Genomic DNA, 12,776 nt, shown 5'->3' with positions numbered 1-12,776 from the left:
CAGAAGGCTGTAAATATTTCAGAAAGGTTCTTAGGCCGTAATCCAGACCTTGAGCCAGAATCTTGGCAAGCAGAGGGGGTATAGCACAGTGTGGAAGTCAGTTTATAAAGTTCTCAAGAAACCGGAGAACAGTCAAGTCAGTGAACCAGTTTTAGAACACTGCAAAAGTAAAACTAGCACTACTTTCTTTAAAACTTATTTTCCCGGGGACAGCACAAAAAGCTTAAAAGCTAAATTTTCACCTTGCATGCGCCAGGATCCCATATGGATGCTGGTTTGTATCCCGGCAGCTCCACTTCCCATCCAGCTCCCTGCTTGTTGCCTGGGAAAGCAGTCGAGGACGGCCCAAAGCCTTGGGACCCTGCACCTGCATGGGAGACCCGGAAGAAGCTCCTGGGTTTGGACTGGCTCAGCTCCACCTCTGTGGCCACTTGGGGAATGAACCAGGAGATAGAAGATTTTTCTGTCTCTTCTTCTCTCTGTATCTGCCTTTCCAATAAAAATAAATCATGAAAAAAAATCAAGCTTATTGTTCTCTGTGTGTGTTTTAAGGTTTACTTATTCATTTCAAAGGCAGATTTACAGAGACAGGAATCTTCCATCAACCGACCCAAATGGTCACAGTGCCTTGAGCTGGGCCAGTCAGTCCCAAGCCAGGAGCTTCTTTTAGGTCTCACATATGTGTGCAGGGTTCAAGTACTTGGAGCGTCCTCTGCTGTTTTCCCAGGTGTATTAGAGAGAGCTGATCAAAACTGGAGCACCTGGGACTCCAGTCATTGCCCGTATGAGAGTAGCTTTACTCACTAGGCTACATGCAGAGCCGGCCACTATTTTTCTGTTTAAATCTTGTAACGAATACAAATGTTTAAATGATGGAGTGGGGCCAACATTGTGGCACTGCAAGTAAAGGTTATGCCTGGGAAACTAGCATTCCACAGGTTTGCTCTAGAAAGAAAAAATGACTGGAGGTGGGGATAGGCATTTGGTGTCAGGGTTAAGACACCTCGTAGGATGTCCCTGTCATGTTTCAGAGGACCCAGGGCTGAGTCTCAGCTCCATGTCCATAACCATTGGATACTGCACCAGTCCCAATTAAATGACTTTTTAAACATGTCTGGTGCCAGAGGCGATGGCCTAGTGGCTAAGTCCTTTGCTTGAACACGCCAGGATCCCATGTGGGTGCCGCTTCTAATCCCAGAAGCTCCTCTTCCCATCCAGCTCCCTGCTTGTGGCCTGGGAAAGCATTCAAGGATCGCACAAAGCCTTGGTTCCCTGCACCTGTGTGGGAGACCTGGAGTTGGTTCCTGGCTCCTGGATTCAGATTGGCGTAGCATCAGCTGTTTCAGTAACTTCAGGAGTGAATCATTGGAGGGAAGATCTTCCTCTCTGTCTCTCCCCATCTCTGCCTTTGCAATACAAATAAATAAATTAAAAAAAAAAAAAACATGTCTGGGGCCAGATTTTACAATGTATCTTTACAACACAAAACTTCCTTGTTATTATCACTCTTTGTAATGTCACCAAGAGTACCACTTTATGATAAAAATACCAGAGGAAGGCCCGGCACAGTGGCCTAGAGGCTAAAGTCCTCACCGTGCACACATCGGGATCCCATATGGGCGCCGGTTCTAATCCCGGCGGCCCCGCTTCAAATCCAGCTCCCTGCCTGTGGCCTGGGAAAGCAGTCGAGGATGGCCCAAAGCTTTGGGACTCTGCACCTGCATGGGAGACCCAGAAGAGACTCCAGGTTCCTGGCTTCAAATTGACACATCTCTGTCCATTGTGGCCGCTTGGGGAGTGATTCAGAGGATGGAATATCTCTCTGTGTCTCCTCTCCATAACTGACTTTCCAACAAAAATTAATTAATTAAAAAAAAAAAAAAGCCAGGGTCCCGGTGTGGTGGCCTAATGACTAAAGTCCTCACTTTGAACGTACCAGGATCCTATATGGTCGCTGGTTCTAACCCTGGAAGTTCCATTTCCCATCCAGCTCCCTGCTTGTAGCCTGGGAAAGTTCAGGACGGCCCAAAGCCTTGGGTCTCTTTGGGACCCTGCACCCATGTAGGCGACCTGGAGGAAGTTTCCTGGCTCCTGGCTTCAGATCAGCACAGCACGGGCCATTTCAGTCATTTCGGGAGTGAACCATCAGACAGAAGATCTTCCTCTCTGTCTCTTACCCTCTCTGTATATCTGACTTTGCAATAGAAATAAAATTAATCTTTAAAAAAGATTTATTGGGCCTGGCGTGATGGCACAGTGGCTTCGGATTGGCTCAGCTCCAGCCGTTGCAGCCGCCTGGGGAGTGAATCATCGAAGAGAAGATCTTCCTCTCTGTCTCTCCTCTCTGTATATCCGCCTTTCCAATAAAAATAAAATAAATCTTTTAAAAAAAGATTTATTTAGGAAACTGTGTTCTCTATAGCTATGCTATCATCCATTTTACCACACTAGCTAAGGCTGAAAGAGATTGTTAAGCTACCCAGGATGAACCTAGCTTATTGGGGCAACTAAACAGCCACAGTGCTATGTGATCCCAGTGACTACCCAACTGGGTTTTAAATATCCCCTACTCCGCCCCCCCAGATGTGCTATTCCTACGGATTTCAACATAGGAATCACATGTAAGGTGGGGGAAGAGTGAGACAGCCATTTGTCACAGGTCATGCACACATGATATACTTAGCTCAGTTTGTTATAAAAGACATGTACAGAGGGTAAGCTGCATCCCATATCAGAGGGCCACATGCATTCTGTCCTGGCCAACTCTCCACTTTGTAGAAGTAAATTTTGTTGATCAGTGGACCAGAGATTTGAAAGACAAAGCATGGAACCAATATTTACAAAATCAAGATGGCTTTATACAATACTAAATTATGATTTAGCCTCCAAATGTGATTGTTCATTCTTATTTGAGTAAAATTAAATGCAATAGCACTGGAACAAAAAATAATAAAAGAAAAAAAAAAGAAAAAGAAATAAACGCAATAGCACTAGCTCTAAATTTTACAAGTGTTGTTAGGCTATGGAACACCGTGTCTTTTCCTGAAGCACACTGCCAGCCTATTTCTGAAGCAACTGGAGCTCAAAAGCATAATCCCATCAAACTATTTTAATCAATCTATAAATGCCTTCAACTATCTGCCCACGACATTGCCTGATGCTGCTGCATGGAGAATTTACACCTGTAGCCACTGCAAAAAACTCTCCAATGTCAACTTCAAACAAAAGTATTCTGGTTTTATTTCTAGGATGCTTGTGAACCACATTAGAATCTGTGCTTTTTTTTTAAAGATTTATTTTTATTGCAAAGTCAGATATACACAGAGGAAGAGAGACAGAGAGGAAGATCTTCCGTCTGAAGATCACTCCCCAAGAGACCAAAATGGCCTGTGCAGCACCGATCCGAAGCCAGGAGCCAGGAACCAACTCCAGACCCCCACACGGGTGCAGGGACCCAAGGCTTTGGGCCGTCCTTGACTGCTTTCCCAGGCCACAAGCAGGGAGCTGGATGGGAAGTAGAGCAGTCAGGACATGAGCAGGCCCCATCTGGGATCATGGTGCTTGCCCATGAGGATTTATCCATTGAGCCAGACCATGACTCTAGCTTCTGGTTAGACCCAGGGAGACAATCTTACCCACTTAGGCGACCAAGCTTCTACCTCCCAACTGTGATCCTGGCCTGCCCACGAGCATCTGAGAGTCAGGGGACAGACATTCCCTGTCTGACCTACAGCTTCCCGATAGTCCTGGACCCTGGGAGGCAGCCATGCCGGCTCTATTATTTGGGCTTTTGTTTCCCACATGAGGCCTGGATTAAGTTCCAAGTTCCTGGCTTCAGCTCTGACCCAGCTCTGGCTGTTGGGAACATTCTGGGGTGTAAACGCATAGATAGGAACCTGGTCTCTCTCAAATTAAAAACAAAACCAAGCCTCACGCCATATCTTAGTGGCTAAAGTCCTCGCCTTGAACACACCAGGATTCCATATGGACACTGGTTTAATTCCAGTGGCCCTGCTTCCCATCCAGCTCCCTGCCTGTTGCCTGGGAAAGCAGTAGAGGACAGCCCAAAGCCTTGGGACCCTACACCTACGTGAGAGACCTGGAGGAAGTTCCTGGCTCCTAGCTTCAAACTGGCTCAGCTCCACCCATTGCAGCTGGTTGGAGAGTCAACCATCTGATGGAAGATCTTCCTCTCTGTCTCGCCTCCTCTCTGTAGATCTGCCTCTGCAATAAAAATAAATTTTTTAAAAAAAGGGCCTGGCACGGTAGCTTAACGGCTGAAGTTCTCACCTTGCATGCGCTGGGATCCCATGTGGGTGCCGGTTCTAATCCTGCTGGCCCCACTTCCCATCCAGCTCCCTGCTTGTGGCCTGGGCAAGCAAAGACGGCCCAAAGCCTTGAGACCCTAAACCTTTGTTGGAGACTCAAGAGAGGCTCCTGGCTCCTGGCTTCAGATGGGCTCAGCTCCAGCCATTGCGGCCACTTGGGGAGTGAATCATCTGAAGGAAGATCTTCCTCTCTGCCTGTCCTCCTCTCTGTATACCTGCCTTTCTGATAGAAATATTTTTGTAAAAAACAAAGAAACTTTCTAATGAGGGAGACATCCTATACTTCACATATTGGGAAGATGAAAGAACACTGATAACACTGCAGCACTCCCGCCTGCAGGAGCCACCGCATTAAAAAAAAAAAAAAAGACATTTATTTATGCCTTTGTGATGCAGGAGAACTTAGGGTTGCGGGATCGCTGCATGGAACCACCAACCCGGTCACCCTGCAGCTCTTTCCATCTCTTTCGAGCTTCCCCGGGACACTTACATCCCTCACTGCCCGAAAGGGTCCACTCACACCAGCCCTCCCAACGCGGACGCTGGCCGGCCCCGGCACCCACGGCTGCGTGTCTGTGCGTCTCCTAGGATCCACGGAGCCCTCTCTGCAGCTCCAAGTGCTGCCGGCTTCGGGAGGCCTCCCCAGGTGACCTGGTTTCACCGTCCATGGCAATATGGACGTCAGTGACCAGCTCATTTCAAAACACACACCAAGGCGCCCGGCAACTCCTCGGCCTGATTCCGAGCACACTGCCAAGAGTCGGCGGCCTCCATGGCACTCGGCGTGGCCCACAGGACCTGCGGCCTTCCTCCCACCCCTCCGACCCGCGTTCCGGGTCCTCCAAGCAGCACACGCAGCGTCCAGATCCCAACGGCCACTCACCGGGACTGGGTGGCGTCGGGCGAGGGGTGGGGACTGCCCAGCGCCGCCTCATTCAGTTCCGGGACACACAGCGCCAGAGTCACCAACCGCCCGCAGCCGGCGCGCGCGCCGTTTACCCAGGAGCCTGCGCGCGCCGGCGCCTGGGACTACAATTCCCAGCGTGCTCCGCGCAACCCTCCCCCCCCCAATTAACCCTTCAGCGCTGGGGGGTGTGCAGCCCCGCCCCCGTCGCTTACCCGGACCCTGCAGGGTGAGTTTTTTGCGGGGAGACTGGGGAGGCCTTTTTCCTTTAAGGGTTAGGGGTATGGGTGTATGTGTGCGATGGCTGTTTTGTTCTCAGGAGAAAGGATTCCTTATTTTCCTCCCCCAAAATAGGGCAGTTTGCTGTAATGAGATTCAGTTGCGCTTTTGCATCTCTGATACCCTGGGCCTCAATAGAATTATTGTCTTCTTTTAAGAAGCCTACTAAAATCTTGCTCTATGTCCCCCAAGAACAAAAGTATCCAGCAACCCCTCCCCTTCTCAAACACCCCCAGGTCCCCACAACCCTTCCCCAGCGCCTCCAGTGAGATCTGTAACCTGACAATCCTGAGCCAGGGTTTTTATTATTCTTGGATTATGGGGGTGAGCAACTTGGGGGCATCCATAGGCGCTCTTACATCCTTTTAGATTTAGAGAATTGTACCCTTTGTCTCCCATAACAGAGGCCCTTCCCCGACCAGGTACCAGGGAAGTCCCAGTGAGTCAGCCAGTGCCTTGCCTTTTGTCTGGTTTGAATGTTCACCGGTTTGTGGCAAGAAAAAAAAAAAAAAAAAAAGAGGTCTCTTCCACAGAAGAATGGGTGATGGATGTAAAGCCAATCTTGGACCCCTATCCCTAAAGCAGTGGGCCTGTCCACCTCCCTGTTTTGTTACTGTTCTCTGAAAAATGATGCCCAATTCTGGGGACCCAGAGGCCACACATATTAGGGACTATGGGAATGTGCAGTCAACTATCGCCGTGGCTAGCACAGGACCAGAGGAGAGGATGGGGGCGGGTGGATGGGGGAGAAGGAGATTGCCTGATATTTACATCTTCCACCCAGAGCCTACCTTAACTTACCTCAGCTCATCCTAGGCTCCCCTGCCCCTCCAATCTTTACTCCTGTCTCAATGTCCCATCCTCCCCTGAGATGTTAACTGGGCAGTCCTTCCTCTCCCCACTCCCACAGCCAACATTGTTTCCACAGGCGCCTGGGTCAGGGTCATCCAAGGAAGAAAACCTTGGGGCTGGTGTCCTGAACCACCATCGGAGGCCAGGGGAGCGGGGGCGGGCAGATCTCTCCTCCACCTCATCCCTGCCCCCGCCAACTGGCTCTATGCCCCCGCCCCCGCCCCTTGACATCCCAGATTCCCTGGCTATTTAAACAGAGATGGGTGCCTCCATCTGCACACTGTCCTCTGGCTGTCCGACATCATGCCTCCCAAGAAAGATGTTCCTGTGAAGAAACCTGCAGCGCCTGCTGCCCCCAAACCGGCTCCCAAGCCAGCAGCAACAGCAGCAGCAGCTCTGCCAGCCAAGGCCAAGGCTGAGCCTGCTGCTGCGCCCTCAGCCCCTGAGAAAGTCCGGGAGCCCCCAGTGGATCTCTCCAAAGTGGTGGTGAGTCCCTGGAAAATGAAGATAGAATTTGGTGGTTCCATGGTGGGATGATACACCCCTTGGGGATGGAGACGTAGGGGTGTCTAGAGGGATGTAATGAGTGCTGGGATGAAATTGGGGGAGTTTTCCCTGTGTGCCCTGTTGGGAAGTACTACGGCTCATCCTTCTGCTGCTGTCTGCTGTTGTCTCCTGAAACCTAAGCATGTGTGTGCGTGTGTGCGTGCGTGTGTGTGTGTAATATACACATACTGTTGCTGAAGCAGGGATGACACACCTGGGTTCTGAACACAGCAGGTTCAAGGTGAAGGGAGAAAGCTGCTCCTGGCCCCTAGTCCCTAGCCCCTGGCCTGCTGAGCTAAGAAGGCGGCTGCTCTGCACCCCAGGAGGGGAGGCCAAAGAGGACAGGCTTGTTAGACAATCACAGCTGGGGGCCAGGGGTAAATTTAGCCTTTGTTCAGCCCCCAGTTATGTGAGAGATGCAGGGCTCAGGGCAGTGGAGGGAGAGGAACAGGTGGCATGGGATTAACCCTGTTCCCAGGAAACCCTCCCCCTTGTAATTCCTGCACTTGGGATTCTCCCAAGGCCCAAAGCTGGGAATGGGACAGAGGTAGCTGGGCTGCCAGCCTGGGCCCTTTGAGCTCCCTGCCTCCCCCCCGCTAGAAGTGGTTGCCAGTTGGTGATGGTGGGGAGGGTCCAGAGAGATGGACTAAGCCTTGTCATCTCTCCTCACCTGCTTTTTCTCCACAGATCGAGTTTAACAAGGACCAGCTGGAGGGTGAGGGGATGTTGGTTCTCTAACTGTCCAACCCGAGCTCCTGGTCAGATCCCCTTTCTAATCCCCTCACTCAGACCCTGACCTTGAAACCTCCCACTTCTCCTGCTTCCCAATTCCAGCACTGAATTTCCTAGCCTGCCCCTGTATGGGAATGATGGGAACCCCCCACACCTTACCCCCTGGTCTGTAGTGACCCCATTTCTATCTCTCAGAGTTCAAGGAGGCCTTTGAGCTGTTTGACCGTGTAGGTGATGGCAAGATCCTGTACAGCCAGTGTGGGGATGTGATGCGGGCCCTGGGCCAGAACCCTACCAACGCTGAGGTGCTCAAGGTCCTGGGGAACCCCAAGAGTGATGGTGAGGGGATCCCTGAAACAACACAGGTTTTCAGTTGGGAGAGTGAAATATCAGTAGGGAAACCAACCAATGAATGCTGGGGAGTGGGGCTCGGGATTTAAAAAATTGCCCAATGTCCTGGCAACACTTCACACTGCACACTGCACAGGGTGGGCAAGCTGTGGTAGGGCTGGGGAAGCTGGGCCCCAGGGACACCACCACGCTGACCTGTCGCCTCACCTCTCTCCAACTTCCCTAGAGCTGAAGTCCAGGCGTGTGGACTTCGAGACTTTCCTGCCCATGCTGCAGGCAGTGGCCAAGAATCGGGACCAAGGAACTTATGAGGACTACCTGGAGGGGCTCCGGGTGTTTGACAAGGAGGGCAACGGCAAGGTCATGGGGGCTGAGCTGAGACACGTCCTCACCACCCTGGGTGAGGCAAGGGCCAGAATTTGGTGGGGAGGAAGCGGGAGAGGATAGAGCCAGGGAAAAAAATACCACCCTGCGGGTCAGGGGCAGGACACTGAGAAGGGCAGGGCCCTGGGGACAGAATGGGAAGAGCAGAGAAAAGGAGCCAGGGTGGGGGCAGTAGGCCTTCCTGATTAGTCCTTCTGGGATTCCGTTTCCTGGTGTGGCAAAGCTTTCCGGGTAGCAAAGCACTTAGTTAAGCAGGTGTGATGGAAAGCAGGAGGCCTCACCTCATCACAGGCTGGAAGGGTTTCCTCGTGGGGAGTGGCTCCAGGTACAGCCTATCCAGGGGGAGGTGTCATCCAAAAGATCATGGCTTGGGAAAAATAAAACAACAACAAGAGAGTGGCTAGGGGTGGTGAGGGAACCGGGGCAAGGGCCCCAACGCTGTATCTGGGATTCAGGAGAGAAGATGACTGAGGAGGAGGTGGAGACAGTTCTGGCAGGCCATGAGGACAGCAATGGCTGCATCAACTATGAGGGTGAGGGGCCAGGCCCAAGCGCACCTCGGGGGGCGAATGGGCACAGCCTGTTACCTAGAGTCCTGCAGTGACCACGGGCCCGAGTCTGAAGCCCCTCCTGCATCCTCTCTCCACAGCCTTCCTGAAGCACATCCTTAGTGTCTGAGCTCAACAGGTAGGGCCGTGCGACCCCTGCCCCACGCCTCAGCCACCTTTCTTCCCGGCCGGTAGCGAGGCTTTGCAACTTTCATTGCCCTCACCACAGGCACAAATCCAGTGGAGGCCAGACAATGATGCCCTCCCTACCCACGCACCGCGGCAAGAGGAAGCCTGTTCCTGCCACTAGGAGGCCGCCTATTGTTTCCAAATAAAGTCTCGGTTCCTCCCTCGGCCTCAGACTCTCGTTTACTTCCAGGGGTGGAGGGCAGCGGGGCCTTCCCCCTCTTCCCACACGCCACATCCTCGAGTATCCCGGGGGTTGACAGAAGCGGACCCCCTGCGCCCTGAAGTGTGCTGGGAGCCGCGGTGGGGCTGCCGGGAGCGCGCGCCGCGGGGCCCCGCCCGCCTCATTACTAATGAAGTAATCCAGCTGCCAGAGCCCAGGCCAGGGCGCCCATTGGCTGCTCGGCCGGGGTGACGTCATCGGGGCGTTCTAAGACAAGGGTTGGGCCTGGAGCAGGAGCCATTACTGCAGGAAGGGAACCCGCAGAGCCGAGCGGTCAAGATGGTGGGGCCCGGGGCCAGGGAAGAGTGGGGTTTGGGGCGAGGCGGGCAGCCAGGGGTAGAGGACCAGGAGAAGGCAGGGTGGAGAGCGAACGGGACCTGAGAGCCTAGGAGGTCGGAAGGGGGTTGGGAAATCTGGGGTCCTGTGCTGTGGAAAGCGGAGCCCCATCCTGTAGCAAGAGTTTACGGACTTGGGATGGAAGCTTTTGAGGGGGAGGGTGGAGGTGGGGACGGGAGTTCAGGTGCTGACCGCTACCTCTTCTTCGAGCAGTGCGACTTCACCGAGGACCAGACTGCAGGTAGGTCGTTTCCCTGACCGTCTGAGCTCACCTCCAGTGAAAGGGACGCCCCTCCAGCTACCCCCAATCTGTGATCTCGCCATACCCTTCTTCCCCCGGAAGAGGACCCCTGGATTCCCTCCTCCCTTCTTCTGGGTTCTCTGTTTTCTTCTCACTTTCTTCCTCCCTCCCCTTCTACTCTAGATCTGAGCCCCAGGCACTGGGTGAGTTTCAGGTGTGGGTACGTGAAACCACTTGGTCACCTATTGCCTGTTGCTGTGTGTGCCGTTTGGGGGGCGTTGTACCAAGCTGCCTGCCTCTTTGTCCCTAAATCACGTCTGCTTCTTCTCCTGTGATAACTGTCCCTCCCTGTCCCCACCCCAGCTTGAACTGTGGACACTGGAAAGGGCTGTGACCCAATTCCTTCCCGGCGATGGGGGGACACGGGAGGGGGAGGACTGTAGCTTTACCTTCCCTGAAGGGGCTCTGTAGGATGGAAGTGGCAGGTTGGAATGACCCTAGTCCTAGGCTGCTGTTCCCACTTCCTTATAAGGACAAGACCCAGACTGGGCGGTGGCAGATTCCTGCCCCGAGTGATGTTTGGCCTGCTGCCCTGGCCCAGGGTGTGTGTGTACTTGGATGTCTGCAGGCCGTCGAGGGGGGATAGATGGTTGAATTTTTATGTGTGACAGTTGAGTTGGGAGGTAGACATGGATCCGTCCTATCCTAGTGGACTTGCTGTGTGGCTATCTGGTTTCTGCAGCGTGATCATGTTGAGGTAGGGCAGGTTAACCTCTGCAGCCCCGGTGTTGACTTTGGTCTGAATCTCCAGAGTTCAAGGAGGCCTTCCAGTTGTTTGACCGGACAGGGGATGGCAAGATCCTGTACAGCCAGTGTGGGGATGTGATGCGGGCCCTGGGCCAGAACCCCACCAACGCCGAGGTGCTCAAGGTCCTGGGGAACCCCAAGAGTGATGGTGAGCATTTCAAGAACAACTTTTCAGACCTTCCATCCAGTGGTTTACTTCCCATATGGTCACAATAGCCAGGGCTGGGCCAGGCTGAAACCAAGTGCTTCTTCAAGATCTCATGTGGTGACAGGGCCCCAAACACTTGTGTCCTTCTTAAGCGCGTTTCCCAGGCCATTAGTAGGCAGCTGGGTGGGAAGTGGGACTTGAACTGGTGCCCATATGGGATGCCAGCACTGCAGGAGTCAGCTTTAGCCACTACACCACAGTGCAAGCCCCAAGCGTGATCCCCACAGGTCCCTCCTGAGCTCATGTGTGACTTTAACGCTTCCTTTGTGACAGAGATGAACGTGAAGGTGCTGGACTTTGAGCACTTCCTGCCCATGCTGCAGACCGTGGCCAAGAACAAGGACCAGGGAACCTATGAGGACTATGTTGAGGGCCTCCGGGTGTTCGACAAGGAAGGGAATGGCACTGTCATGGGTGCCGAAATCCGCCATGTCCTTGTCACGCTGGGTAAGGTTATGTACCCTTGTCCTTGAATTGAGCTGCCACACTGAGACCTCACTTATTCTCCAAATTCACGATATGCCTTCTCTTTGCAGGTGAGAAGATGACTGAGGAAGAAGTAGAGATGCTGGTGGCTGGGCACGAGGACAGCAATGGTTGTATCAACTATGAAGGTGAGAGAGTGAACCTGGGGCTCTCGAAAGGGGGAAGGCAGGGAGAGGCATCAGACTAGGGATAACACCAGGGGCTTTGCTTATCCCTCGACTTGGGCTCCAGAAGGAGCCCGAAGGCAAAGGGCAGGGCCCAGCCCAGCCCAGGAGTTGGGGGGTAGGGGGACAAGGGGAGTATGACAGGAAAGGATGTGGAGAGTTGGGAGGGAGGAGAGTGGAAATAAAATATATGGAATGTGTGTTCCCCCCACTGCCTGACCGGGTCACCCCATGTCTGTGTCTTGTCTTCACCATTAATGTCTCTTCCTTCCTGCAGCGTTTGTGAGGCATATCCTGTCGGGGTGACGGGCCGTGGGGCGGGTACGGCTCCTCCCAGCCTCTCCTCTAGTTGATTCACCCCAGTGTCTCTCTGTTCCCAGCCTGTGCTCTTTGGCCCCTGCCCCTACTACCATCTGACTTCCAGCATGCTTCTGCATGGAGCTGACCAGGGAGGGGGGACTCCTTGAGGAGGAAGGCAGCTGGGGGATGGTACCTCCTTCCTTCTCTCCTGGAGTGGGTTCGCAGGTTTTGCTTAGGGCCCTGGGTGCCGGCGTCTGGGAACTCTCACCAGCCAAATGCCAGTCTTGCTTTAGGGTGACCCTCTGACCCTAGAGCAAGGGTAATTGGTACCTGAGGGGCAAGCTGCCTATCCTGCTGTTGCTACAGCTTAATTGTCCTCTTCCCCTTCCCCATGCTGGGCAGCTTGGAGGTACCTAACCCAGAACTCGGTTCCTTCCTCCTGCCAGTGGCTGACAGTAGCTGTGGGGGTAGCCGACAACTTCTCTGCATCTGCTGTGTTCTTGCTGCTCAGGGTGGGCTGGGGGACTAACAGCCAGAGGGGAGGGGAGCTAGGGACAGAGACCTGGTTGGACTAGAGGTGGCTCTGCAAACCACCCCCAAGGTTGGTCGCTATGGACAAGATCATTCTAGTGCTACCTTGGCAGTCTCCCAGTCTCCTGGCCCTAGGCGCACCCCTCCCCTGCCGCTCTCCCTGGCTCACCCCGCTATTTCTGTCCACAGAGCTTGTCCGTATGGTGCTGAATGGCTGAAGACATCCCTGGGCCACCAGAGCCCATGCCTTTCCCCGTGTGAGACTCTTATCAGGCTCCCTGCTCATAGCACCTCTTGAGCTCGCCTCCTGGGTAATGCCTGCTGCCAGCAGGCACTAAATAAACTTGCTCTCTGTGGCCCCAACTTGGTT

At 53.5% G+C, this 12,776-nt stretch overlaps 2 protein-coding genes across 7 annotated transcripts; both read left to right on the top strand.

Annotated features, from left to right (window-relative positions):
• The first annotated feature begins 6,555 nt into the window (after window positions 1–6,555).
• Window positions 6,556–9,063, top strand: MYL6B (myosin light chain 6B). 4 transcript variants are annotated; one of them, XM_040983855.1, is made up of 7 exons: window positions 6,667–6,741; window positions 6,784–6,849; window positions 7,597–7,624; window positions 7,837–7,980; window positions 8,219–8,392; window positions 8,832–8,909; window positions 9,026–9,061. In XM_040983855.1, exons 1-7 carry the CDS (start codon window positions 6,667–6,669, stop codon window positions 9,052–9,054), a joined length of 594 nt encoding a protein of 197 aa, XP_040839789.1. In that variant the 3' UTR covers window positions 9,055–9,061. The 4 variants fall into 4 exon arrangements, with proteins under 4 accessions (XP_040839782.1, XP_040839789.1, XP_040839808.1 ...); XM_040983874.1 differs by having other exon boundaries at window positions 6,667–6,747; window positions 6,811–6,849; XM_040983848.1 differs by having other exon boundaries at window positions 6,556–6,849; window positions 9,026–9,063.
• Window positions 9,064–9,551: 488 nt separating this feature from the next.
• Window positions 9,552–12,769, top strand: MYL6 (myosin light chain 6). Of its 3 annotated transcripts, XM_040983902.1 has the most exons (7): window positions 9,555–9,615; window positions 9,883–9,910; window positions 10,722–10,865; window positions 11,199–11,372; window positions 11,462–11,539; window positions 11,853–11,896; window positions 12,596–12,769. In XM_040983902.1, exons 1-6 carry the CDS (start codon window positions 9,613–9,615, stop codon window positions 11,879–11,881), a joined length of 456 nt encoding a protein of 151 aa, XP_040839836.1. In that variant the 5' UTR covers window positions 9,555–9,612; the 3' UTR covers window positions 11,882–11,896; window positions 12,596–12,769. The 3 variants fall into 3 exon arrangements, with proteins under 3 accessions (XP_040839821.1, XP_040839836.1, XP_040839830.1); XM_040983896.1 differs by lacking the exon at window positions 11,853–11,896; XM_040983887.1 differs by lacking the exons at window positions 11,853–11,896; window positions 12,596–12,769 and having other exon boundaries at window positions 9,552–9,615; window positions 11,462–11,613.
• The last annotated feature ends 7 nt before the right edge of the window (window positions 12,770–12,776 follow it).

This window comes from Ochotona curzoniae, unplaced genomic scaffold (genome assembly GCF_017591425.1).
Source record: "Ochotona curzoniae isolate NIBS_2020 unplaced genomic scaffold, NIBS_Ocur_1.0 contig_1014, whole genome shotgun sequence".
Taxonomy (NCBI): Eukaryota; Metazoa; Chordata; class Mammalia; order Lagomorpha; family Ochotonidae; genus Ochotona; species Ochotona curzoniae.
The sequence above is the reverse complement of the archived record's forward strand: the minus strand, read 5'-3'. Positions and strand labels throughout refer to the sequence as shown.

Bases quoted from the DNA above. Each gene is read 5' to 3' on its own strand.
- MYL6B (XM_040983848.1), top strand. From the start codon at position 6,667: ATGCCTCCCAAGAAAGATGTTCCTGTGAAGAAACCTGCAGCGCCTGCT. The intron at 7,625-7,836 runs GTGAGGGGATGT...TCTATCTCTCAG, and splicing joins TAACAAGGACCAGCTGGAGG to AGTTCAAGGAGGCCTTTGAG. The intron at 8,910-9,025 runs GTGAGGGGCCAG...CTCTCTCCACAG, and splicing joins TGGCTGCATCAACTATGAGG to CCTTCCTGAAGCACATCCTT.
- MYL6 (XM_040983887.1), top strand. The intron at 10,866-11,198 runs GTGAGCATTTCA...CCTTTGTGACAG, and splicing joins GGGGAACCCCAAGAGTGATG to AGATGAACGTGAAGGTGCTG. The intron at 11,373-11,461 runs GTAAGGTTATGT...TTCTCTTTGCAG, and splicing joins CCATGTCCTTGTCACGCTGG to GTGAGAAGATGACTGAGGAA.